General features: G+C 53.8%; 2 protein-coding genes across 8 annotated transcripts; one reads left to right on the top strand and one right to left on the bottom strand.

Annotated features, from left to right (window-relative positions):
* The first annotated feature begins 2 nt into the window (after positions 1 to 2).
* TNK1 (tyrosine kinase non receptor 1) lies at positions 3 to 15,926 on the top strand. Of its 5 annotated transcripts, XM_044939350.1 has the most exons (14): positions 8,180 to 8,466; positions 9,018 to 9,083; positions 9,996 to 10,160; positions 10,327 to 10,397; positions 10,525 to 10,716; positions 10,847 to 11,002; positions 11,119 to 11,402; positions 11,637 to 11,910; positions 13,300 to 13,394; positions 13,693 to 13,869; positions 14,224 to 14,303; positions 14,647 to 14,936; positions 15,019 to 15,114; positions 15,198 to 15,926. In XM_044939350.1, the coding sequence occupies exons 3-14, from the start codon at positions 9,998 to 10,000 to the stop codon at positions 15,309 to 15,311; spliced, it is 1,992 nt and encodes a 663-aa protein (XP_044795285.1). In that variant the 5' UTR covers positions 8,180 to 8,466; positions 9,018 to 9,083; positions 9,996 to 9,997; the 3' UTR covers positions 15,312 to 15,926. The 5 variants fall into 5 exon arrangements, with proteins under 5 accessions (XP_006060235.1, XP_025136468.1, XP_044795285.1 ...); XM_006060173.3 differs by lacking the exons at positions 8,180 to 8,466; positions 9,018 to 9,083 and adding an exon at positions 3 to 7,688 and having other exon boundaries at positions 13,714 to 13,869; XM_025280683.2 differs by lacking the exons at positions 8,180 to 8,466; positions 9,018 to 9,083 and adding an exon at positions 3 to 7,688.
* On the bottom strand, positions 15,891 to 26,241 carry PLSCR3 (phospholipid scramblase 3). Of its 3 annotated transcripts, none has more exons than XM_044939354.1 (8): positions 20,342 to 26,241; positions 19,953 to 20,133; positions 19,430 to 19,689; positions 19,277 to 19,319; positions 18,955 to 19,175; positions 18,521 to 18,682; positions 16,764 to 16,925; positions 15,891 to 16,569 (listed from the first exon to the last, which is right to left on the bottom strand). In XM_044939354.1, the coding sequence occupies exons 2-8, from the start codon at positions 19,957 to 19,959 to the stop codon at positions 16,513 to 16,515; spliced, it is 912 nt and encodes a 303-aa protein (XP_044795289.1). In that variant the 5' UTR covers positions 19,960 to 20,133; positions 20,342 to 26,241; the 3' UTR covers positions 15,891 to 16,512. The 3 variants fall into 3 exon arrangements, with proteins under 3 accessions (XP_044795289.1, XP_006060233.1, XP_025136476.1); XM_006060171.3 differs by having other exon boundaries at positions 19,953 to 20,129; XM_025280691.2 differs by having other exon boundaries at positions 19,953 to 26,241.
* Between the last annotated feature and the right edge of the window lie 86 nt (positions 26,242 to 26,327).

Genomic DNA, 26,327 nt, shown 5'->3' with positions numbered 1-26,327 from the left:
TGATGGGGGTCGGGGGGGAATGTAGTACTGGCATCTAATTGTTAGAGACCAGAGAGCTGGTAAACATCTGAAAATGCATGGGAATGTCCTCCAGGACAAAGAATGATCCGGTCTGAACAGTCAGCAGTGTGTGGTTGAGAAACCCTGGTGTCTGGTCCCTTGGTTATCAGGAGTTTGGATTTGGGGGATGGGAGATGGGACATATAAAGAGAGGCCTATCTCCAACTATAAGTCACAGTCCAAGGGCCTAGGCCTGGGAGGGATCCTTGCCTTCACACAGCCCCATGGTTTTCAAACTGGATACTGAAGTTCAAACTGGATACAGAAATTCAAACTGGAACCGAAGCTCCCAGTTCTCAACCAGCTGCGTGTGTGCGTGCTAAGTCACTTCAGTCGTGTCCGACTCCACGACCCTATGGACTGTAGCCCACCAGGCTCTTCTGTCCATGGGATTCTCCAGGCAAGAATACTGGAGTGGGTTACCATGCCCTCTTCCAGGGGATCTTCCCTGCCCAGGGATGGAACCTGCGCCTCTTATGCCTCCTGCATTGGCAGGTGGGTTCTTTACCACTAGTGCCACGTGGGAGACCGCATGTAGAGTCATCTGGTCATCTTAAAAAAACTACCTGTTGCTGGGTCTTGTCTCCAGAGATTCGGAGTTTAGTGGTCTTATATGGGGCCTCAGTTAATCTAATTTACAGCCAGCCAGGGTTAGAACCACTGTTTGGGGGAATCTGTAAAGGTACTGGGGATAGAGAGAAAGGAGTAATTTATCCCTTCTGGAGAAACATATTCCATTTTATTTTACACATTCTAGTCCAATGCTTTCATTTTATACCGAAAAATGGAACCCAGAGATCATATGGCATGCCCAAGCTCATACAACAATTGAAACATTCACTCATTTGATAAATACTAAGTGATTGCCAGCCAGGCACCGGACAACGCTGCCGCCCATACTGGGGTGAGAAGCACCCTGCTCACGCCCCAGCCACAGCAGCTCTCCTTTGTCTCTGGGAGCTGTCTCAAGCCCCCAAGAATGTGCCCTCTTTCCAGGCTCAGCATTTTAGCTGTCCTCCTTCTCACACCCAACATGCAGTGGGTCAACAGCTCTGCCCATCTCTGAAGGACCTTGCTCCTCTCTGCCCCTCCTCCTGCTCTATGGGTCCCAGCCCTCTCTGGAACCCTCTTTCTCCCTGTGGAGCCCAGTCTCCCAAATGTGCATCTGACTCTGCTAACTCCCCTAAAGCCCACTCTGCACCCTTAGCAGCCACACTGTTTTGTTTTTTTTTTTAATATTTACTTTATTTTCCTGGCTGTGTTGGATCTTAATTGTGGGGTGGGGACTCTCTAGTTATCATGCATGGGCTTAGTTTGCCTGCTGCTTGTGGGATCTTAGTCCCCCGACCAGGGCTCGAACCTGTGCCCTCTGCATTGGAAGGCAGATTCTTAACCACTGGCCCACCAGCGAAGTCCCCACACTGGTCTTCTTAAAACTCCACATCACTCGACCCTCCTGGCCAGCATCAAATGATGCTTGAAAACTTAGGCTCTGGAGTTGGGCTGCCCGATTTCAAATCCTGGCTCTGGCACTTACCAAACCTTGGGAAAGTTATTTTTCTGTTCCTGTTTCCTCATGTTTTAAATGCAGATCATGCATTTCTTTGATTCCTTGGCCTTTTTTCCTTAGATCTACATTTTAACATCTCTGAAGAACCCATTTTAAATTGAAGACATGTCATAGCATAATGGTATATATTACAATTGAAAATATCTTAAATTCAATGCAGTGGCACTTTCCTTACAGAATGACTGTGAGGTCCAAATCAGTTCATATAACATGCTTGGGACTTTGCCCAACATGTAATGGGCCCTCATTAAGTATTAGCCATTATAATCTCTTACTTAAAATCTTCCCTAGCTTGTCTTTGCCTATAGAATATAGAGTTGGCCCTTGATCCTGACATTCAAGACTCTCTACCCGCAGCTCCCCTCATCTTCTTTAGTCCTCAGACCAGAACTGTCCGGACACAGAGCTGGAATCCTGCTTGAATGCCCCACAGGCATCTCAGACTCCACATATCCACCTTTCTAGACCTATCTTCCTCCCACTCCCGGGATTTCTCAGGTTTAATGGCATGGCTGACAGGGTCACAGTCATCCTCCTCCCCTCATGCCATACGCCCACTTCTTACCAGTAAGTGGTCTAGCTCGGTAGGTAATGCTTCTTGGAACCTGACCCCCTGGTGTCCCCTGGGGCTTCACCTCAGCTCTGCCCACCCCACAGCCACCCTGAGTCACTTCAAGTTGCCCAAATACTGTTACCTCATATCTCCTTCCTTTGCCCAGGCTTGTTCCTCTACCTGGAAAGACTTTCTCCTTTGGCTCAGATATCCCCTCTTCTGAGAAAACTTCTCTGAGCCCCCAAGGCTAAGTGGAGTGAGTCTGCTCCAGGCTTCTCTTGTGTGGCACCTGTTTACCTCGGGTGGTGGTGTTTCTTTACACATCTTCCTGCTGTACCACACACTACTCTCTAAAGCCACTGCTTAAGGTTCTGGGTCTGTTTCCTCAGAGCCTGGCACATGGTAGATGCCAGGAAGTGTCACTGACGACTGCAGCACCTTCTCTGAACCCTTGTGATATGTCTTCCCTGGGTAAGCCCTTCATGAACACTTCGCACAGGAGGCTGGCAGAGTTAGTGTTTGTTTTGTGCACATGAGGCCAACCTACCAGAGTGTGGCCTGTCAGGGCAGGGACGGTTTTTCAGAGCCCCTCACCAATCAGGAGGCTTCTGTGGGTGTGGCAGTTTTAAACAATGGCCCGTACCCTCTGACATGCTGCCTACCTAGAGGTAGGTGCTATGTATCCTTGCCTTGAACCTGGGTTCCATGGCTAGCTGGCTCACTGAATGTGGCAGAAGCGACACTGAGCCACTTTCTGAGCCCAGGCCTTAAGAATCTGTCACCTTCTGCCTTTTGGGTCATTCACTCTGGAACTCAGTCGTCATGCTATGAGGATGCCTGGCCTATTTTAAGGGTTCCCATGGAGGGGTTTGGCCAAAAGCCAGTATCTGCTGCCAGATGTGTAAGTAACGCAGCCCTCTGCTCTCAGATCATCATCCCCAAACTGTCAGGTTTTCCACCCAAGGCCGCAGACATAGTAGAGCAGAGATAAACCATTCCCACAGTGTCCTGTTGGAGTTCCAGACACAAAGTCCAGAGCATAATAAAATAGTTATTTAATACCACTAGGTATTGTTACTCAACAATGGATAACTGGATGGTGGGGCAGAAAGAAGAGCCTAGAACCTGGCACTAAAAGCCCTGGGTTGGGACTTTCCTTGGGGCCCAGTGGTTAAGACTTGGTGCTTCTACTGCAGGGACCTTGGGTTCGATGATCCCTGGTCAGGGAACTAAGATACTGCATGCCATGGTGATGTGGCCAAAAGTAATAACAACAACAACAAAAAAAGGCCCTGGCTTGAGGATATGGCTGGCACTGCCACTTCCTATTAATAGCTGTATATGTACATGAAAAACATCAGTTCACCAGCCTGAGCTTCAGTCTTCCTACCTGTAAGATGGAGTTAATGATGGTTAACAGGTATGGAGACTATGTGTCAGACTATGTGTTATTTACGTATAGCTGTGTAACAAATTATTCTAAAACTCAATTGTCTGAAACAGTAAACCCTTATTATCTCATGGTTTCTGTGAATCAGAAATTCAGAAGCAGCTAAAATGGATGTTTCTGGCTCAGAGTTTCTGGTAAGGATGTCCAGATGTAGGTCAGGGTTGCAGACATCTAAGGGCTAGTGGATCAGCCTTCAAGATTCCAAGATGGCTCACTCGAATGTCTGTCTGGCTGGTTGGTGTCAGCCGATGGTAGGAGCCCTCAACTTCTCGACAAGTGGAGCTTCTCCATTGGGCTACTTGACTGTCAGGACATGGTGGCTGGCCTCCTCCAGAGTGAGTGATCCAAGAGAGGGAGGTGGAAGCCACACTGCCTTTCACTACCTAGCTCTGAGGTCACACACCATCCTCACAATATCCCATTGATTACACTTTTTGTGACCCCATGGACTATAGCATGCCAGGCTCCGTGTCCATGGGATTCTCCAGGCAATAATACTGGAGTGGGTTGCCATTCCCTTCTCCAGGGATCTTCCTGACCCATGGATCGAACTTGTGTCTCTTGCATCTCCTGCATTGGCAGGCAGGTTCTTTACTACTGCGACACCTGGGAGCCCCATTGATTGCACAGATCATTGTGGAAAGGCATGACACTGTGAAACCAGCTGGGGAGGTTCACTGGGAGCTGATTTGGAGACCGGCTACCACACACATGGGCACAGTTAATTCTTCAATAACCCCGCAAGGTAGATACTCCTAATAATCTCATCTTGAAGATGAGGAAACAGAGGTGTACAAACATGAAGTAACTTGCCCAGATTTATAGGATGTTAAGTGATCAAGCTGGGATCCAAACTCAGGTAGTCAGACTCCGAAAGTGAGCTCTCAGCTACTGGTTTCAAAAATAATAATAATTAATTAGGCTGCAATAGATCTTAGTTGCAGGACATGGAATCTTTAGTTGCAGCATGCAAACTCTTAGTTTCGATATGTGGGATTTAGTTCCCTGACCAGGGATGGAACCCGAGCCCCCTGCATTGGGAGCTTAGAGTCTTAGCCAGTGGACCACCTGGGATGTCCCAGAGCTACTGTTCTATAAAGGCCCTCAGCTCCATTATGAGCCTGTCGGAATATGGAAGATTTAAGACTGCTTCCACTTTGGAAAGAAAACCGTCAGACAGATACAAGGTGGTGGGCTGGTGACTCTATTAACTAGTGAGCAAATGTAAACTGGAAAAGAATGGGACCTCAGGGTCCTGGGAGATGGAGATGGGGTGATGGAACAAGAGGATGTTACTCAAGGGTCTGGGGAGAGCTAACTATGTGGGGCCAGGGAATGTCACGGGGGGAGGGGGCAGGGTTGGGTTCACCAGGAGAACACTTATGGATTAAGTTTAGAAACTCCCATCCCCATTACTCTCACCAAAGGAGCTCCTGATGTCAAAAATCTCCTTTGCTTTACTCTACCCAGATGACTCTGTCTCGTCCATTTGTTCAACAAAGGTTATTGAGCACTTATCATATGAGTCAGACACCATACTGGGCATGGGGGACATAGCAATGCCCAGAAAGATGAAGTCATTTTCTACCTGGAGCTTGGAATCTAACAGGAGAGATAGACAAGTTACTGGCAAATTCTATCAGAGCAATGAGTACAATGAGAAGAAAGCACAAGGATCTTAGGGTGTAGGGGAAGAGTCCAGACCAGATTAGGGGTAGGCTGCCTGCACTTAGCAAGGCCAGATTTGGAGAAGGGTAGGAAGACTTTCAAGAAGAGGGAATAGTCATGCAAAGGCTCAGAGGAGAGAGAGAACCAGAATGTTGGGGGGCTTTCCTCTGCTGAGAGGTTGATGTGGTCAGGGAGAAGGGGAAAAGCTCAGTGATCTCAGGGATCAGGGCAGGAAGGGAGAAGGCAGAGGCACCAGGATGGTTCCTGCAGAAGGATGGGTCCTACCTGTCTGCCAAACCCAAGGTGGGGGAGGGGAGGTTGGCCACCGGCCGCCCTCTCTGCTTGTCCTCCTGGTTCTCTGCCCTGTGGGGAAAAACATGGCTCTGGTGGTGTGAATGTGTTCATCTTTCTCGGATGCAGAGCCTGCAGGGCCAGGCAGAAGTTGGGGAAAGACAGATGGAGAGGGTGGAGGGGGTGGTGCTCTGGGCCTCCAAGTTTAAGTGTTAGCTGGATGCCCCATCTCAGCCTGGAGGTAGGCCTCCAGAGGCAGGGTGAGAATCATCAGGCTCTGCTCCTCCATACCCCATCATCTTTATTGGCAAAGGTGGGGGAGGAGAGACGTTTAACTCCAAAAATAAGAAACAAAGGGGGTTAAAGAGGCCTCTGATTTCCTGGGGTTTTTCCAAGTCAAAGACAAAGGTGGGTGGAGCCTCTGCCTCTGGTTTCCTGCTGGAGCACAGGCCAAGAGTTCAGTCAGGAGCGCCCCCTCCTCAGTCTCCTCTCCATCCCACGCCAAGGATGGCAGGGCAGCCTCTCTCCCCTGAGCCAATGGTCAGTGTCTCTTCCTTGAGTTCCCTCCTTTTTCTCTCTCACCTTTTCCCAGCCTCTTTACACCTAAGGTTGGTTCTGTCACTCCCCTGTTAAAACTTTTCAGGGGGTACCAAAGCCCTAAGGAAAGGCCTGAGCTGACCACATTCTGCAAGGCCCTGCAGACTGAACCCAACCAGGTCAGGGATCATGCCAGCTTGTTCACTTGGCTCCCCAGAACCTGGCACAGTGAAAGCCTGCTGGAAGGATGATCTGACACCTAGTTTGGCTTCTGCCAGCCTCTCCGGCTGCATCGGCCTTCATATCCCATCATGTGCTCCACATGCATGTATTAATTCATTCAATACCCAGAGGACTTCCAGTGCGCCCAGATCTGTGAGGACACTGGACATCCAGAGGAAAATCAGGTTTCACCTGCTCTTTCCTGAAGATGCTCATGGAACTGCTGTTTCTCCCATCAAAAAATTGGAAAAGGGACTTCCCTGGTGGTCCAGTGGTTACGAATCTGCTTGCCGATGGAGGGGACACAGGTTCGATCTCTGTGCCAGGAAGATCCCACATGCCACAGGGTAACTAAGCCCACTGGCCACAACTACTGAGCCTGTGCTCTATAATTTGTGAAACTTAGAGCCCATGCTCTGCAATGAGAAGTCACTGCTATGAGAAGCCCAACCACCACAACTAGAGAATAGCCCCCTCTCTCAGCAACTAGAGAAAGCCCTCCCGCAGCAACAAAGACCCAGTACAGCTAAAAAGAAATGAAAATTTGGGAAAAAAGAAAAACCCCAACCAAACAAAAAAATGTTGAGTGAAAGAAGCCAAATGCAAACAGTAAAGTGTGTGATTCTGTTGACCGAAAGGTCAAGAGCAGACAGAAACCATCTCTGGGTTTTAGAAATGGGAATAGTAATAGCTGGGGAATTCCCTGGAGATCTAGCAGTCAGGACTCCACACTTTTCACCGCCCAGGGCTCGGCAGTTAGACTGAGCAGACTTCTTCATAGACAATATGCACTGTACCTATTATAGGCCTACATTGTCCCAGGTACCTTAGGACACCTGACAGATCCAGCCCCTCCCGTGTGGAGCCAGTCCATAGTAAATAAAAGATGAGACATGTGCAGGGAACAATCACATCTGTTATCTGCCCTGGTGGGAGGGCAAGAGAGCTGGCAAGAAAACCACAGAACTGTGAACTACGATTTTCCCATCAATGCTGGAATTTTCCATGTTTACCAAGGTGAGGGGGCTTTGCCCCTCACAGAACTCTGCAGACTACATCTGCTATGCTCACACATCTATCCCTGGGACAGAAGGACATAGGCCAGATGGCCTAAGACTGGTCCTGAGACCCGTGAGGGAAAGGGAGAGGGCATACTCCTTCTCAGAGCCTTCTTGGAGCCAGACTGTGTCCCCGCCCCACAGGGCAAGCAGAAGTGTACAGAACCCTGGTGTCAGCAGAGGTAACAGGTGGGAGGGGCCAGAAGGAGGCCAGGAAGTGCCAGAGATGGGAAGTTGTGCCCTGAGGTATGGAGCGCTGCCCTGGATCACCAAGACCAGGTACCAAGCTGGAATCGGGCTGAGGAGCCACTCAGAAGCTGTCTCCACCCCACTTGCTCCAGAGCCCCCCCCCCGCCCCCATGTTCCACCCTGGGGAGCTTCCCAAAAGGTCCATTTCGGGGGCAGCACATAAGACTGGGAAAGGACATTCAGAGCAGGGGGAAAGGCCAAGGGCTTTAATCTTAGACACTCCGTGCGGTCTGGAGCTGACTACCTGCGCCACCATCAACACCTCGGTCGTGGCGCCATTTCACAGCCCAGAAAGCTGCTCCAGGCCGGCTTTCTGCATCAGAGTGCCATGAAGCCCTCTCAGGGACTCTGTCCTGTTTAGCTTTATCCCCGGGCCCTGGGTGGGTATCTCTACCAGGGGTTATTCATTTCGTGGGTGGGGCGCTGGTTGAGGGAGGTGGAGGATTCGGTTGAAGTGGGCACGGGGCAGGGGTGAAGGGGGAACGAGACACCGATGAGGAAGTCTGGGAAGGGGTGAGAAGTTCTTTGGAGAAGTCTGGAAAGAGGGCGGGAAGGTGGAGAGAGGGTGGGAAGGGGGCGTGCAAAGGACCGGCGAAGGGAGACCCCCCAGGGTCTGGCCTGGCTGGCCGGCCACCAGCACCAACCCCCACCTCATCCACCCTCTCACCCGCCCCCCGCCAACCACCTCATCCCTAGGGGAACCCGGGCCAAGCCGCCAGGCCCCGCCCCGCGGCTTCGGTCCTGCCCTCCCCGGGATTTAGTCCCGGCAGCCTGGGCGGCTCCCAGCCGCTGCTTCCGCTTTCGCCAGGTGAGGGTCCGGAGAGGCAGGGGCTCTGGGGGCCGGGCTGGCGGGGCGGCCTTCGTTTGGGGGCGCGTCCGGGGGTGCGAGCCTCCCCTCCCCGGTCCTTCTCTTCCGCGGCCACGTCTCCTCCTGTCCCCCATCTCGTGCTGTCCGTCCCCTTCTCACCTGGCCACTGGTCCGGATGTGCTTAGCACCCTGAACTTTCTCCTCCCCCCGCCCCTGCTGTGGCCCGCGGTTCCTCGCCACCTCCGAGCGTCCCTCGGGACCCAGCCTGGGGCCCTTCGCTTCCTCCGGGCTTAACTAAGTAGGGGTGGGAGGGGGGCAGGTGTGTGTGAGGGAGAGTGTGTGCGCAGACAGCCGGCACCGAGAGCCTTATTGAATAAAGACTGGTGGAGTTGCCTGGGACTCACGTGTGCCAGCCGGGCTCTGTCTCGGGATCTGAGCTCAGGTGGGTGGGGAAGGGACTGTGTACCTGGCAGCCTGGGTGTCTCTGAGCAGTACCTGAGGTTTACCGCCCGTCACAAATGCCCGATTTGATTTCACATGTTGCTGCCTAGGGTGTGGAAGAGGCAATGACTCTGGGCATCTCTGGGCAGAGGGGGCAGCCTACCGGCATATCTCAGGTACATGTGGACACCAAAGCTTGATGTCTTGTGTGTCATGTGGACCTAGGTGTCTCACACGTGAGGGCCGGTGAATCTTGAAGGCAGTAAACTCAACATGTCTCAAGGGGGTGTGTGAAGGGTACGTGGCAGGAAGCCTGGTGTCTTGCGGCAGCTAGTATATGCCTCAGCTGGGAGTGGACATGTATCATGTGTCTCTGGTGTCTTTTGCATCATATCTCTAGGGGATCTATAGGTGTGATGTGTGTGTGTGTTGTACCTCTGTGTCTGAAGTGTGGTTAGCGTATCTGGGCATCTCTGGAGTGTATGTGGTGGATCAGAATGTCTCCGGTGTACCTGAGTGGGTATGTACAAGGGTGCACCTCAAGTCTAAGAGGCAGTATATCTGGGTGGCCTAGGGGTACAGGCAGGGCTTCCCAGGTGGCACTAGAGGTAAAGAACCCACCTGCCAAAGCAGAAGACATAAGAGATGCGGGTTCCATCCCTGGGTCGGGAAGATTCCCTGGAGGAGGGCATGGCAACCCACTCTAGTATTCTTGCCTGGAGAATTCCAAGGACAGAGGAGCCTGGTGGGTTACAGTCCATAGGGTTGCAAAGAGTTGGACATGACTGAAGCGACTTAGCATGCACGGGGGTACAGGCAGTGTGCCATATCTCAGAGTGGGGCCACACGCCTGAAGTCTGCTAGGTGCTAAAATCTTAGGTGTGAGGAGAACGTTCTTCCTGGGTGGGGTTTGTGTGTATGAGGGGCAGGATTTCTGGCTGACCCTGAGATCCCTCCCTCTGTACCTGAGTGTTTCTGAGGGTTTGCGGGTGGAGCTGGCAACCATGTCTCTGGTGCCTGAGTGTCTCAGGTGACTACCCTGGACCATGTGACTGGAGGACGGGGCCTCACAGGGGTCCCTCCTCTAGACATGCTCCCCGAGGCGGGTTCCCTGTGGCTGCTGCGGCTGCTCCGAGACCTCCAGCTGGCCCAGTTTTACCGGCCCATCCTGGAGGAGCTTAACGTGACTCGGCCGGAGCACTTCGACTTTGTAAGAGCTGAAGATCTGGATGGCATTGGCATGGGCCGGCCTGGTGAGAGTCCCCTGCCCCTAGGCCCTACTGTTTCCTTCCCCAGCCTGTTAGTTGCGACTCTCCTCCAACCACCACACACCCCAGCCTTCTTCTTGCTTGTAAATCCCTTGCATCCTGCTCCCTGCCGCCCCCATTACCCCATCCCTCTGATTCTGGCCTCCCTCAGCCCAACGTAGACTGGCTGAAGCTCTGAAGAGGCACCGTTCGGGGCTCAAGTCTAAGAATTGGGTCTACAAGGTGTGTGTTTTGGGGTGGGGGCGAGAGGCTTTTCAGGGCCAGCTCAGGCCCGGGTAAGGGACAGGCTGAGTGGCAGAGAAGAGTGTAAACAGGGTTCCACACACCTAATTTCCCATCGTTGTTTCAGATCCTTGGGGGCTTTGCCTCTGGGCAAAAGGAGACCACCCCACCCTCAGATAGCCTTCCATCCCTCCCTGAGCCAGATGGGAGACTCAAGTGTCTGATCCCAAACCGGGCTGTGTGCCGAGGGGAGCTTTTGGGCTCCGGCTGCTTTGGCATGGTGCACCGAGGGCTGTGGACACTACCCAGCGGCCAGACTGTGAGTGTCCAGGGAGCCTACTTCATTCTGGGATCTTGGGCCAGCTGCCCCCTCTCTGAGGGCCCTCTCTGCTCTGGCCTTGGCTTAACTGTTTGCTCCCGTGCCTGACGGTGCTTCCCCCCACGCCCAGGTCCCAGTGGCTGTCAAGTCCCTCCGGGTGGGTCCTGAAGGTCCCGAGGGCACTGAGCTAGAGGACTTCCTGAGAGAAGTGTCTGTCATGATGAACTTGGAGCATCCACACGTGCTGCGTCTGCACGGCCTTGTACTGGGCCAGCCTCTGCAGATGGTGAGCAAACCCCGACGCTGGCACCTGGGACAGTTCCCGGGCCGATGGGCTACAGGAGAATGAGCGCTAGGGTCTCATGGGGCCGGACCACCGCTCACACCGACATGCTCCTGCAGGTGATGGAGCTGGCGCCCCTGGGCTCCCTGCACGCGCGTCTGACGGCCCCGGCCCCCACGCCCCCGCTGGCCCTGGCCTTGCTCTGCCTCTTCCTGCGGCAGGTGGCGGGGGCCATGGCGTACCTGGGGGCCCGTGGGCTGGTCCACCGAGACCTGGCCACGCGCAACCTGCTGCTGGCTTCACCGCGCACCATCAAGGTGGCTGACTTCGGGCTGGTGCGACCGCTGGGCGGCGCCCGGGGCCGCTACATCATGGGCGGGCCCCGACGCATCCCTTTTGCCTGGTGAGAACCTGGGCGGAGGGGCAGGATCTGGGGGCAGGAGCCGAGGGGGTGGTCCTCTGAGGGAGGCGGGGACTAGAGGAGTCTTCCGGTCTGGAAGGGCTGAGAAAGGAGGACTTTGGAAGGAAGGCAGGCCGGCCGGCAGGCCGCATTAAGGGGGCGTGCCCAGTGGCAGGTGGGCGCTCCGGGCGCACACCCTGCGCACACATATGGCCCCCTTCAGCTCCGCTTCCGCAGGTGTGCGCCCGAGAGCCTACGCCACGGGGCCTTCTCGTCTGCCTCGGACGTGTGGATGTATGGGGTGACGCTGTGGGAGATGTTCGCTGGGGGCGAGGAGCCCTGGGCCGGGGTCCCGCCATACCTCATCCTGCAACGGCTGGAGAAGGACCGAGCCCGCCTGCCCAAGCCTCCTCTCTGCTCCAGGGCCCTCTACACCCTGGCCTTGCGCTGCTGGGCCTCCCACCCTGCTGACCGGCCCACCTTTTCCGACCTAGAGGGGCTGCTCCAAGAGGTGGGAGCTCCTGCCTCCCCGGAAACCCCCAGTCTCTCTTGCCTCTGCTTCCTTTCCCAGGGTCCCATGCACCAGATGGACGTATACTGACTCCCAGTTTGGGGTCTGGGACCTGACTTTGTACAAAGCAGATTCATTCCCCACCTTTAGGGTCCTCAGAGCCCCAGGGAGACAGCTGGGGTCTAGTTTCTGCTGGCTGGGGGCTGGGGAAGAGAGAGGGGAGCCCAGAGCGGCAGGATGCAGTGGGTGTTTGACAGGCAGAGGAAAGGTTCAGCGTGGGAGGGGGAAGTACAGTGACCAAGGTGGCAGAGGCACTTTCGGGGTGCACCAAGGAGGGACTTATAAGACAGGGTAAATAACCGGTGCTAGCACTGAGAGTGCCTGTTATGTGTAAGATACTGTACTAAGTGCTCTCCATGTATCCTGATGCATCTTCACTCATTCAGGCCTCACAACAACCCAGCTCGATCTTAGGGAGGGGGCAGTTAAGACACTGACAGTTTAAGTGATTTGCCTAAGGTCACACAGGAAGTGGAGGAATGGAGAGCTGAACCAGTCACTGACTGCAGAGCTGTGCCCTAAATCACTGTATACTCTAACATTAAAGGAGTTTAGTCCTTAACTCTGAGGACATCTGAGGGCCACGTAAGGGTTGTGAGCAGGAAAGTTACAAGCCATCCTTATATATATGTCACTCTGGTTTCCTTGGTGGTGTTAGTGGTAAACAATCCGCCTGCCATGCAGGTGACGTAAGAGACATGGGTTCTATCCCTGGGTTGGGAAAATCCCCTGGAGGAAGGCATGGCAACCCACTCCAGTATTCTTGCCTGGAGAACCCCATGGACAGAGGAGCCTGGTGGGCTACAGTCCATGGGGTTGCAAAGAGTTGAATACAACTGAAACAACTTAGCATAGCACACACTCTGGTTTGGTGCAAGAATGGATTAGAAGGATGAGACTGAAGATGGGAAGACAAGTAGACTGCAATGACTGTGAAGCAGAAGTGAGATGAAGAGGTCTGGATGAAGGTGGAGGCAGTGGTGCTACAGAGAAGTGGAGAATTCCCAGAGGTGCTTGGGAGGCAGATCTGATGGGCCTGGGTATGGAGTGAAAGTGTACAGGGTGACTGTCCCCTTGGCCCCCTAGATAGAGGCAGGGTCCCCTTTTGTTGCTTCCTGACCCCTGGGCTGTGTCCAGCTTGGCATGGAATCCAGGTCTGCCTCCACTGGATTACAACCAAGAGACAGGGACCATCCCCTGCTGGGCCCAGGACACACCTGGTAGGGGTTTGCTTGATTGGGTGCATGAACAGTCTCTCCTCTGTTCCCATGACATTACCCTTGTGACTCATGTCACAAGCCCACCCACCCTTTCCTCCTGTCTCTACAGGCCTGGCCTCCTGAGGGACGTTGTGTGAGGGAGGTCATGGAGGCCGGTGCCCTGAGGATGGAGCCTGGTGACCCCATCACTATCATTGAGGGCAGGTGAGGGTCTCATGCTTCCCACCCAGCCCCAGGAGGACACTCTTCCAACCCTCCTGATGCTGGTCCCAGCTCAGCTTCCCCCCAGTTCCTTGAACCCCAGGCCTCTGCCTCCTCTCCCCGCCTCGAGCGCTCTGCCACAGTCCTGGCCTCCCCCCTAGAGCCACCGCTGGCCTATAGAGCCCTTTTGTGTTAAAGAGAAAAAAGCGTCCCTTCCTCCAGGCAGATGTGGCTCCGTAGCGCACAGCTTGTGAGCTGAATGTGGACCGGGGCCCAGCCCCCACTCTCCCCTGGCTTCCAGCCCTTTCACCTCTTCCCACAGCCCTGACTCCACAACCTGGAAGGGCCAGAACGGTCGCACATTCAAAGTGGGCAGCTTCCCAGCCTCAGCGGTGACACTGGTAGACCCACCGGCCACCCGCCCCGTCCTCAGAGGCACCCCTGCCCGGGGAGAGCGACGCCAGAGAAACGCAGATGGGTAAGGACCTGAAAGAGTGGGGGCCAGAGCTAGGCTAGGGAACCAACCAAGCCCAGCAACTTTCCTGGAAGGGGAGCCTGTGGGGGAGGTGAAGGTGGAGGGGAGAAAGGTGAAGTTGGAGGGAGGTGGGTAAAGATGGAGGGGAGGCTGGACGTGCCTCAGGTCTCAGCCTGCCTGGAGGCCCCAGAGAGGGGAAGCTGGAGGGGAAGGGGTAAAGGTGGAGGGGAGGTTGGACGTGCCTCAGGTCTCAGCCTGCTCAGGTCTCAGCCTGCTTGGAGGCCCCAGAGATTCTTTGGGGGAGGGCACTGCTCTCTGGGGTGGGGGTGGAGAATGAACTGGAACACTCTCCAACAGGGACAGAGGGAAGGCAAAGCTTCAGGATGCCCCTCAGGCTCGGGGCCAGAGAAGGAATGTGGCTCTGCAGAGGACTAAAGGTGGGCGTGGCAGTGGGGACAGAGCCTGTGGTGTCTCCCAGGAGGTCTGGAATCACCCTCCAACAGTGCCCCTTGCTCTGATTATATCTGTGATCTCCCCACCTATCGTGTTCTGCCCTTCCTCTGCCTGCTGACATGCTGGTTGGACTTTGGGCAGCATCTCCCCTCTGCAGCCCTGGTCCGCTCTCTGGGCCCCCTGGCTGCCTGGATATGGGCATCCGTCCTGCACATCTGGGTTCTGGTCCGCCTGGACAGAGGACCACCCCAAGGACAGCACAGATAGCCAGAGAAAGAAGGCAGCTCGGCTTCCTCTCAAGTTGTGGTTTCTTTCTCAAATATGCAGGCATTTCCAAGAGTCTGGAGTCGGTTCTTTCCCTGGGTCCCCGCCCCACAGGAGGCGGGTCGAGCCCCCCTGAACTTCGACATGCCAGAACTGGGCCCCAGGGACCCCCAAGCCGGCCACCCCGCCTTCCCATGGCCACCAGCTCTTCCCAGCCTCCCAGGGAGCGGCCTCCCTGGTCCAAAAGAGAATCCCCCCACAGTCACCCCGTAGGAGCACCTGGAGCCAGCAAAGCCGCCATCCCCTCCGGAGGACCCGTGTCTGACCCCGAGCTGCAGAGGAGGGTTATGGAGGTGAGGTCTCCCTGAAGTGGCCCGGTGTCCAGAGGGGCTACAGACTGGGGAAGGGGCCTAAGTGCGGCTTCGTCGCCGGCAGGTGGAGCTGAGTGTGCACGGAGTCACCCACCAGGAGTGCCAGGCTGCTCTAAGAGCCACCGGGGGAGATGTGGTTTCTGCCATACGGAACCTCAAGGTAAAATCCGACCCTTCCCTTGGTTCCCGCCCTTCCTGGCCCTGCCCTCTGGCAGTCAACTGCCTATCCTCCCACCCCCACAGGTAGAGCAACTTTTCTACCTCAGCAGCTGGTCCAGAGCGGACTGCCGGCGCATCCTGGAGCGTTACCAGTGGGACCTCTCGGCCGCCAGCCGCTATGTCCTGGCCCGGCCCTGAGCTTTGTTCCTTTGGGCACAGACACCAGACAGACCAAGGGCCTGGCCACATGAGACCAGGCAGAAGCAGAACAAGGTCCCAACAGGCCTGTGATAGGTATAGGAGGAGCCCAGCATCGGGCACTGGTGTCTCCTCACCTGCCCCTTGGCCTCTGAGGGCACAAGCTCCCTTGGCCATAGGAGGATCTAGTCCACTCTGCCCAACAAGAGGGCATACTTGGAAGAGCGGAGCTGTGACACATCATACCCACAGGAAGCTTCTGTCACTACAGAAAATGAGCACAAGGCCATTCTGGGTCACGGGAGAAGCCATCCTGAACTGCTATCAGCTACCACACTGGGCTCTGTGGGGGCAGCCATCTTGGATGACTTGGGGAATACAGCCTCAGCTGCCTTGGCGTGGTCTGGGGCCATCATGGGTGATGAAAGGGGCTCTCTTAGACTCAAGGACACATGATCTTAGCAGTGTGGATTATGAGATGGGCCAGACCCTGCCCATCCCAGCTGTCATATTTCCCTTTGTCTCTTCCCACACCCAACTCTTTCTCCTGCCCTCTCCTATCACATACATCTTCCAGTGTGCAAAAAGTTACAAAGTTTATACGAATGTAACATAAAAAGATACAGCTTCCTTCCTGGGACAAGGGAAGGAACAGGTGGTTAAGGCACAGGAAGTTGCAGCAAGCACCAGCTGAGGGAGAGGAAGTTGGCACTGGGGTCCTGGCCCTAGTGGGGAGGTAGGATGCCCTCAGAGTGCCATCGTCTGAGGCTGAATGAATTGGCCAAGCGGATGCAGGGAAAGGGTGGCCAGGTCTGCCATCTTTGGTGCCTTTCCACCCCCAGCCCTGTCAGAAAACCCCAGAGTCCTGCATTCTAAGGCCTCATCTGGAGCAGAGACCCTGGAAGGGATTGGGAGGAAGTGGGTAGGGAACATTTGAAAGCCGATATGCCTGCATGCTGAGGGACCACTGGAGATGTGGGAAGTAGCAGGGGAAGGGCTCTCATACATACCCTTCTGTAGGGTGAAGGAGGCCAGGGGAGCAGGGGAGGGATGGGGCACCAAGCCCCCCAGCCTCACAGGCTTCCCTGTCTCTCGCCTGCAGTATACACGGAGGAAAGGGGCTGCCTCTGAGCAGGGGCCAGGGCGAGTGACCATCCTGAATTCTGGTTGAGTTGATGGTCTCCTCACCCAGAGAAGGCCTCTAACTGGTGATGGCAGAGGGCCCAGCGCCTCCTCGCTTCTCGAAGAACATGTAGTCCTAAGGGGAGGGCATGGTCAGTAGGATATCTGGCTGGGCCAGCCTGGCTCAGCTATTACAACCCAGGTCTGGAACCCCAAACCCCTAAAGACTCTGTCCCTGAACCTCTCCTAGCAGGAGGCCAAGAAGCACTCAGAACCTCTGAGTGAGAGCAGAAGGGGTAGTTGGGGGAGGAGCAAGGGCCGCCGACTCACAATGAGGAACGTGGCTCCGAGCAGCACAGCCTTCACCCTCACGTCCAGGTCCAGCGGGAACTGCAGGCCGAAGTCATCTGTGTCAGTGAGGGCTTCTCGGAGCAGGCCCCCCCACTGCTTGCTGATGCGGCCCACACTGCGGGATTCGTCTGGGGTCTTCACCTGGCAGGAGAGAGGGAGGAAGGGAGATCCCACATGGAAGGGGTGTGCCTGATCTCATCTGTCTCCAGTCCCACTTCCACAGTCCCTGGTTATGAATTGTGCAGGCTGTACACATAGTGAATCCTCCCAAAGCCTTTGGGTTCCATGTGACATCGGGACGCTGAGCCACCCGAAGTTACCCTGTGAGTCCACAAGAAAAATCAGGATGGCAACTTGCATCTGTTGCTCTTGAAAGGCCACCCATGACTACTAAACATCAGTGTTGGGAGAAACAGAAGCACAATACAATCTAATCTCCTTAGCGGATGGCCAGTTGCTAGGTTTGTTTTGGTTACCAAAGTCCTTGCCACCAACGGTTGGTGCAGTTTGTGCCCTGTACAGAGTAGCCTGGCCAGAGGGGCTAAAAGAGGCTGCTAAATGCCTGATTGTGCTCAGCCAACCAGGCTCCTAGATGGCCCAGAGGGGTGTCCTCTCATCTGCAAGGTAGTGAGGGCTCTGTCTAGTGCAGTATGCAAGCCTCATCCTGGGTGGATTCAAGTCCATCCAGTGGGAGGAGGGGGCAGCAGAAAGTGGCCTCTCTGAGCCCAGCAGCAACAGGCCCTGCCAATGTGGGTGGTAATTCACAGTGGCCACCTGGACTTTATCCTCCGCTCATTCTCCTGTGGCTAGAACTGGAGTGATGTCCTGCCCATCCCCTTCCCCGAACATTCTACAGCCCTGGGGCACTTCCCGCAGTCCAGTCCCAGGTTGGGCAGGGCCTCTCCCAGCCAGCCCTGTGGTCCCAAGGGCACAACCCCAAATATGGACCATTCATATTACATAAAAGGAAGACTGACCTGATGAGAACCATGCAGTCTACATATTCCCATCCAGAGATCACCAAGTTATCTCTTTGCCAATTAGTTCCTATCAAAGAAGCTTTCCCCAGGTACCAAGGTGACTCAGTTTTAAAAAGTAACCTTAGGCAGAGCACCTTATCAGAAGCCTTGGAAAGCCTACCAGACTATACCTGTCATTTCCTCCCTTACCTACACATATAATTATCTCTTAAAGTATTCAAGTGCCTTTATCTTCTAGAAAAGAAGGTGCTTCCCAGGCTTTATTCTTAAATGGTCACCACTTGGATTCTCTAGGCTCCAGGTTGGTGACCAGAATGTATGGTAAGAAGGACATCACCTGGATTTCAGACTAGGGGTGGATGGGTGGACATTTGGCAAGGCAAGCCACAGGATGTTAACAAGTGAAATCAGTGTTTGTTCCAGGGCCTGGGCTCACGAACTCACACACACAGCAGCCATGTGGGCCCAGCCCAAGGCACACTCAATAATCATCCTTCACCCTAAATCCAGCCTGGCCTAAGATTATTTTTCTCTCCCTCAACATAAGGTTGCAGATTGCAATCAGCATTGGCCCTTAAGATGAAATCCTCTCAGCCATGTTTTTATAAGACCCTGGTCCATCTTATTTCTGAGTAGAGGAAAGCCAGCAATGTGGTAGGCATCACAGCAGGTTTGGATTAATGAGCTCTTGACTATCCTGCCTCATGAATGCCTTGGTTTATGAAGGTCCCAGGAATCTCCCCTTATTCCTGATACCTCAAAGTTGGTGTCTGTGCCACAGCCGCACGTCCAGCAGGGCCCCACCACTCTCAGGAGGGTCTGGCGGTCAGCGTCCTGAATGGAGAACTTGGGGATGAAAGGATGCCAGGTCTGTAGAACATGGCCAATGGTGGTGCCCGGTGGAGACTGAACTTCCATCTGGAGTGGGAAACAGACAGAATCACTGCCAGCCAGGTACCCTGGCCCCCAAACTCTCACCAGTCTAGCTCTATCATCTGTTTCCCCTCATGAGACCTCCCATCCCCTTCACTAGACCACCTGTCTTCCCTCTCACTAGGCCTCCCATCCCACCTGCTGCTGGCCAGTCCAATCAGAAGACGATCTCATCCCATTCCTCACCCAAGTTCTGCCGCCATCACTGGCCAGCCCCTTATCCAAGTTTCTCTTTGGCTCCAGCCTTCTCCACTCACCTCCTGGAGGCCACACGGACAGCAGCTGCAGCCACAGTGGAGGGGGCGGAGCAGGCGCAGCACCTCTCTGTCCCCGGGGTCCACCAGGCGAACCCGCAGGGGCCGGCGGGCACCACAGCACAGCCGGGCACAGCAGTTGCTCTCCTCCGCCGCCTGACCCAGGGGTTGTCCAGCCCCGGAGCGCAGTTCGTAGCGGTTACAGGTCTCCCAGCCCAAGACCGCTGCCAAGGGGTGACATGCTGAGGCTCCGACACCAGCGCCTGCCCCAGAGCCCACTATTTGCCCCCGTGATGAGGCCCAACCTATTCCTCCTTCCACTCACTTTCCACTGGTTCAGCCTTCTGGTGAATCAAGATCTGATCAATCTGGAAAGACAATGGGGGCCAGGCGGACATCAGCTGGCCGGCCTAGTTGCCTGGGCCCCTCCCTGCCACTCCTCCCTTCCTTCCTTCCTTCCTCCCTCCCTCCCACTCACCTGCACCAGGAATTCGAGGCCAGAAGGCACCCCTGGCAATGGCAAGAAGGGGGCAGCTGGTCCCGGGGCCCCAGGGCCAGGCGAGGGGAAGAGAGCAAAGCCCGGCGCAGGGGCAGGCACGTGGACAGGCACTGGTGCCTGCCCGGGCCCGGACACCTGGCCGGGCCCAGGCCCAGGATGCAGTGCCTGCTCCGGGTATCCAGCAGTCACAGGGTAGGGAGGTGGGGGCGAAGGGGCATAGCCTTTGGGGGGCAAGTAGCCTGTGGGGGGGACAAGAGTAGGTTAGAAGGGGTCCCTGACTTCATCCCTTTACCCCTTGGCCCACAGGCCGCGAGGCTGCGGGGAAAATGTGATGAGAAGAGAATGAGAAAGATGGGGCGGGGGAGCAGGGCGGCGGCTTCTCGGGGAGGAAGGGAGGGGCCCCACACAGCCAGTCCGAGCACATTCCCGGAGGATGCGTCTGACACCGGGCTACCAAGTCCGTGGGGGGATAACGGAGACCCTCGACCTTGCGCCCACTTACCTGCCATGGGAGAGGGGCGAGGATTCGCGGGATGTCGGTGTCCCAGAGGTTTAGTTCTAGAAGTGGAGGCAAGCTCGAAGACAGCAGACAGACACAAAGACAGACACAAAGACCGACAGGCAAACGCGGAGAGGCAGCTGCGCCCAGCGCCGGCCCAGGGTCTCTAGGGCGGCGCGTCTGACTCGGGGAGAAACCGAAAGTGTCAGCGGGCAAGGCGGGGGCGCTGGGACCCTGGATTCCCGCAGGGGCCCCAGTACCGCCCCCTCCCTTTGTTCTCCCATTCTCCGCGTAGGCGGCTGTTGGCAGACGGCAGGACAGATGGGCCTGCAGTCAGACCGACGACCCGACCTCGAAGGAGGTCTCCTGATCCCTCTGTTCCCCCTGCTCACCTGAAGCCCCTAGAATATCCCGGGTGCCCAGCACTCGGCGGCCCGAGGAGCTAGTGGAGGCGGGCCCAGAGGTGACTCCGCCCCCGACCCGTCCAGGCCCCGCCCCTCCCGGCCAGAGCGGCGCGCCTGCGCAGAAAGAATGCCTGCTTGCTTTCCTGTGGGGCCGCAGAGCTCAGGCCACCCACTCCGTGGCTTGGCGGGCGTCCCCGCCCTTTCCGCTCCGATGCTGAAGCTCGCCTGGGACGGCAGCCGGGTGAGACTTAGCCCTGCGACCCCCGCCAGTTCTGCGGGCGGAGAATGACCAGTGACCCTTAGTGGGAGCGAGGGCCGATCGCGCGGCGCTGGACCCCAGGCTCCTCCTCCTGAGGGCGGTTCGGTCCTCGCTGACGCAGCGAGCACCCTACACTCTCACCCATTGGCTTTTCCGACTGGCTCCTGGCTCCCCTTCTGCCTCCTTGGGGCTACCTTGCCCGTCTTCTCTACCTGACGCAGCAGTGACCCACACGGACACTTTGCCATTACAATACTTACTTCAGGCGCCCCCAGCCACGCGACACGCCGCCAGACAGTGTCAGTAACGAGCGTGTGAGAGGCGAGGCTCAGGAGGCTGAGTAGGCAGCCCGGACGCAGGCAGGCCTTCCCCAACAGGCATCATTTCCTCGGCTTGGAGTCCTGAGCCCAGGCCAGGAGGTGTGAGGGGGTCCTGCGCCTTGGGGGCTTAAAGGCTTAGTGGCAAGAAATGCCCTTTTAGATAAGAATCGGGGCCACATGCGCAGAAGGCCTTGTGGGAGCTGGGCTTTGGCCCCCCAGGGCAGCAGGAGCCCACTGATTTTCCGACGACGGAGGGAAGTCAGCTATTTTAGAAAACCATTTAAACTGCGTGGTGGAGAACAGAGGCACCTAAGACTGGGTTGTTGCCAGTAGTCTGGGGGAGGGGATGGCTGTGAGTGTAGACAGACGGCAAGCGGCAGACTTTGGCTATATTTAGACAATAATAAGAGAACTTGCTTGAGAGGTGAGATGCGGAGGTGAGGAGTCCAGGATGACTTCTGTTGCCTGTCTGGTGACCAGGCAGATGGAGGTCTCACCCAGCAAGATGAACATAGGGAGAAGCAGGTTTGCCGGCTCCTCTGTCCCTGTGTCCATGTTCCTCTGGGCTGGTCCTACACCTTCAGTCATCATCTGCTTCAAACCCAAGTGCCAGACCTCTCTCCTGTATCCCTTAGGGCCTCAGATTCTACCTGGCCCAAACCATGCGCCAACCTCCACCAAAACACATACAGAAATTCAGTTATTCAGCGGAGATTTAATGAGCCCCTACTGTATTTCAGACAGGCAATAAAAAAAAGTATGTAGCATTTTTTTTAAAGTAACAAAATTCCTAATCTCCCCAGGAAGAAACAATGTACATAAAATACATCAGAAGTCAGAGGGTAACAAGTGCTTTAAGGAAAAATAGAGCAGGGAAAGGAGAATGGTGAGCAGGAGTTGCAATTTTAAAGAGGGTGAACTAAAAAGGTGTCACCAAGGTGATGGTTGAGCACAGACCTAAAGAAGGTTGAGGATTAAGCCATGCAGATTGCTAAATGAAGAGTTTTTCAGGTAGAGGGGACAAGGGCAAAGGCCCAGAGGTAGAAGTGTATCTTGTTTGTTCAATTAACCCAAGGCCATTGTGGCTGCAATGAAAAGAATGAGGAAAGAGGTCACAGGAGGCCAGATCACATATGGCCCTGTAGTCCACTGGCTTCTACTGAATGAAAGGCAAAGTGTTGGAGGATTTGGCCAGAGAGGAGACATGAGATTCACATGTTGAAAGAGTGGTCCTCAACCCTAGCCACAAGTTCAAATCATCTGGGGTGCTTTAAAAAGTACCTCTGGGACTTCCGTGGTGGTCCAGTGGCTAAGACTCTGCGCTCCCAAAGCAGAGGGCCCAGGTTTGATTCCTGGTCAGGAAACTAGATCTCACGTGCCTCAACTAACAGTTCGAATGCCACAACTTAAGATCCCACATGCTGCAACAAAGATAGATGATCCCAGGTGCTGCAACTAAGACTTATCATGGCTAAATACATATTAAATCTAAACAAATCCCATGGACAGAGGAGCCTGGCGAGCTACAGTCCATGGAGTCGTAGTCAGACACGACTGAGCAACTAAACAACAAAACTAAAAAAACCTCTGGCTGGGTCCTACTTCATTTCAATTACATTAGAATATCTGAAGTAAGGGCTTCCCTGGTGGCTCAGACAGTAAAGAATCCACCTGCAATGTGGGAGACCAGGTTCGATCCCTGGGTTGGGAAAATCCCCTGGAGAAGGGCATGGCAACCCACTCCAGTATTCTTGCCTGGAGAATCTCATGGACAGGTCCTCTGTAGGCCCATGGGCTACAGTCCATGGGGTCACAAAGAGTCAGACATGACTGAGTGGCTAAGCACAAGCACACATCTGAAGTGAGGTACAGACATAGGAACCTTTTGAGAATTCAACAGGGAACTCAAGGGAAGTTCTTGCAAAAAGCTAGATGAGATTTGATGGTGGCTTGGACCAGCTGTCAGGTTAGTAGCAATGGAGGTGGTGAGAAATGGTCAGTTTCAAGTTCTGTATTTGAGCCAACAGGATTTCATGATAGCTTGGATATAGGACATAAGGAAAAGGGAAGTTAAAGCTGACTCAGACTTGGTCCAGGAGGCCCTTCACTCTTATTGCTTGGTCATTTCCTGCCTGCCCATTCCATCCTGAGCTCCAAGCACTCTGATTTTCCAATTGACTTACTACCAGGATAATCTAGTCTCCTTCTCTGGTGAACTATGCATGCTGAACTCAGCAAATGAGTCTTACCAGTCCCCAAAGGCAAAACAAGTTCAGTATCTACTTGTAACCTGAACACACTATATCAAATTAAAGGGTCTGTTAATTAAGGATTTCACTGCTGAAATCTTGAGTTTCTTGGTACATACAAAGAAAAAAATCTTAGCTTTGGGAATTGGACAGAAGAGAGTTTGAATCACAGCTTCCCCAGTCTTGGCTGTAGGATATAGGGCAAGTTGCTTCACCTCTCATAGCTTCACTTTCCACTGTCTAGTAGGACTGTTCAGTGGGAAGTGGACACAATGTGCAGTAATTACCAATTACCACGTGGGCCTTGTTTAGCTTGGTTCCTCAAGAGTCTGACCCACTTGGAGGATAAAAGCAAAGGTAATAGGGATACAGTCTATGGACTGTCAGGGTGTCCTCTGCCCAGAGGTTCCCTGCACTCCAAATGCTGCCTTAGATGAAGGGCACTGGACTGGGAGGTAGGAGCCTGGGGATCCAATGTTGGCTCTGCCACTGGCACTCTGGAGATCTCCTGAGGCCTTATTTTACTCTTCATTTTTTTGGCCACACCATACAGCTTGTGGGATCTTAGTTCCCTAACCAGGGATTGAACCTGGGCCCACAGCATTGAAAGCACAGAGCCCTAGCCACTGGACTGCCAAGGATATCCCCTCATCTTTACAATCAAGTGATATTTTGATCCTCTACTAATACACCTCAGTTTATGCCTCCCCTCTGGATATAAATGCTCCAGCCACCACACCCCCCATTACCCTCAGAAGAGTCCAACCCCTCAGCACAAGGCAATCCATCATTTGGCCCCATCTGTTATCATCTTTCACTGCTGACCATCTCATGATCTTTAAGCCAGCCACCAGGAATCCTTTCCAGTCTCGAAGGCATGGGGTTCTTGCCTCCAAAGCACTTGCCCTGGTCTGGAAGATGCCCCTTTCTCTCCTCATCACCTAATTCCTACAGGTCTCCACTGAACACTATGATACACTGTAGATGCTACAGGGGTATGGAGTTTAGCACGGACTAGGGTCAGAGATAAATTCTGGATTTAAAAGTATGGAGGGACTTCCCTGATGGTCCAGTTGCTAAGACTCTGCATTTCCAATGCAGAGGGCCTGGGTTCTTTAGTCTCTGCTTGGGGAACTAGATCCCATATGCCACAACTAAGACCTGGTACGGCCAAATAAAAAGAAGTATGCAAGTTGTAATTAAAGCTATAGGGCCAATTACCTAGAAACTATCTCACTCAGCTGAATGGTCTGCACTTTTTTGAATGCACCCCTTCACAAAAATTACGTATCCACTGACAGGATACTATACAGATATCCACGTTTATAAAATATACACAAAAATAGACATTTTAAAAGGTGAAATTAAAGTATGTATACATTTACATATGAGTTCTCTTTTAATTAAAATTTGGTTAAACCAGGTAGACAAGAATCTGGTAAAGCAGCCATACAGAGAGAAGACCAGGAGAGTGGTGTCACCGAAGAAATAGGATGTTTTTGAGCACAGTGTGGCCAACTGTGTCAAATGCTGCAGAGGCTGAGGAAGATGAGACTGAAAACCATCCACTGGGTCTGGCAAATGAGATCATAGTGATTCATGGATTCTTTCCCATGAATGGGGAAGAGGTGGGATAGAAGACTGACCAGAGAGGGTTGTGAAATAAACTTGAGGCCAGATCTCTCTCCCTGAGCTCCCCAGTTACCTGCTTGGTATCTCCACTCAGATGTCTCCCAGTCATTTCAGAAGCAACAGTGTCCAAAACCGACCTCCTTCAATCTGTCCCTTCCTTCAGTGTTTCTTATCTGAGTAACAGCACCTCCACCTAACCAGGTGCATAAACCAGAAATCTCCCTCTCTTTCATCTTCTAAATTGGACCATTTCCACCACTTCTTTCCCCCTCAGCCAAGCCACCATCACCATCTCACAGCTGGACCTCCAGTGGCTTCTGGGCTGGTCTCTGTTGGTATCCTTGCTGTCCTCTGATTGGTTCTCCAAATCTTTTAAACATGTAAATCAGACTCTAGCACTCTCTCACTTTAAACCTTTCAATGATTTACTGTCGGACTGCAAATAAATTCTGAGTGCTTCACCACCACTGCCTGCAAGGCCTGCGCTGGCCATGGGAAACTCTCTAATCACTATATGTCAGCCAAGCTGCTTTTGCTCTTTCTCCAATCTGCTCAATTCTCTCTAGCCTCAAGGATTTCAAACTGCTCCATCTCAGCCTGTTTACCAGGTATTCTTTCTGCCAAAAACCACATTTCCCCACCACTCTGTGCATGGTTGATTCCAGCCTTAAGGGGCCCTGCTCTGTGAGGCCTTCCTAACTCAAGGGACACACCCAATGGACACACCCTGCCCATTGTTCTGGCCTCCCTATTCTTTTCCTTCAAGCACATAGCACATCTCATAGTGATATATTTGTGTTCAGTTGTTGAATGTCTGTTTCCAGTACTAGATGAAAACCCCACTAGGGAAAGATAATATCTGTCTTGTCCAACCATTTGGTTCAATTTCCTTGTAACATGTCTGACACATGACCCAACACTTGATGAACACTTTAATAAAAATTAGTCCCCTAAATACCATCCAGTCCTCTGCCATGGGTGCTACTCCAGCCTGCTTGGCCACCTTTTCTCACTCCTTTTCTGCCTTAAGAAACTCAGCCCACACTGAGGACTCAGGTGGCCCCATGCCCCTCCCTTCCTATCTCCTTCTCTTTATTCCCTGTGTTTCAGCCACACAACAGAGCTCTTTTTAAGAATCATCTCAAGCACTGTGAAGCATTTTCTGACTCCCAACACATGATGTTCGGTCTCAGTTTTGAACCCCAAAGTATTTTGTAAGTAATGACACACTTCCCATCCCACCTTGCCTTAACCTTTACTTCTAGAGTAAGTGGGTGCCCCAGAAAACCACTACCCTACCAAAATCTAGTCTTAATGCCTGTGAGCATCAGTACCACAAGATGAGCTTGTTAGAATAGATTCCCAGGCCCTGAAGAGGGCTTTGGTAAGAATCTGCGTTAGTTCAAGCGTTCTTTATGACTCTAATGCCCGCCAGTTTAAGAACCTCATAACAAGTTAACCTGAAGTGAACAGTGACTCTCCACCCAAACCCAAGTTTTGCTGATTCGGTCTTG

Source organism: Bubalus bubalis, chromosome 3, assembly GCF_019923935.1.
Source record: "Bubalus bubalis isolate 160015118507 breed Murrah chromosome 3, NDDB_SH_1, whole genome shotgun sequence".
In the NCBI taxonomy this organism is placed as follows: Eukaryota; Metazoa; Chordata; class Mammalia; order Artiodactyla; family Bovidae; genus Bubalus; species Bubalus bubalis.
The sequence above is the reverse complement of the archived record's forward strand: the minus strand, read 5'-3'. Positions and strand labels throughout refer to the sequence as shown.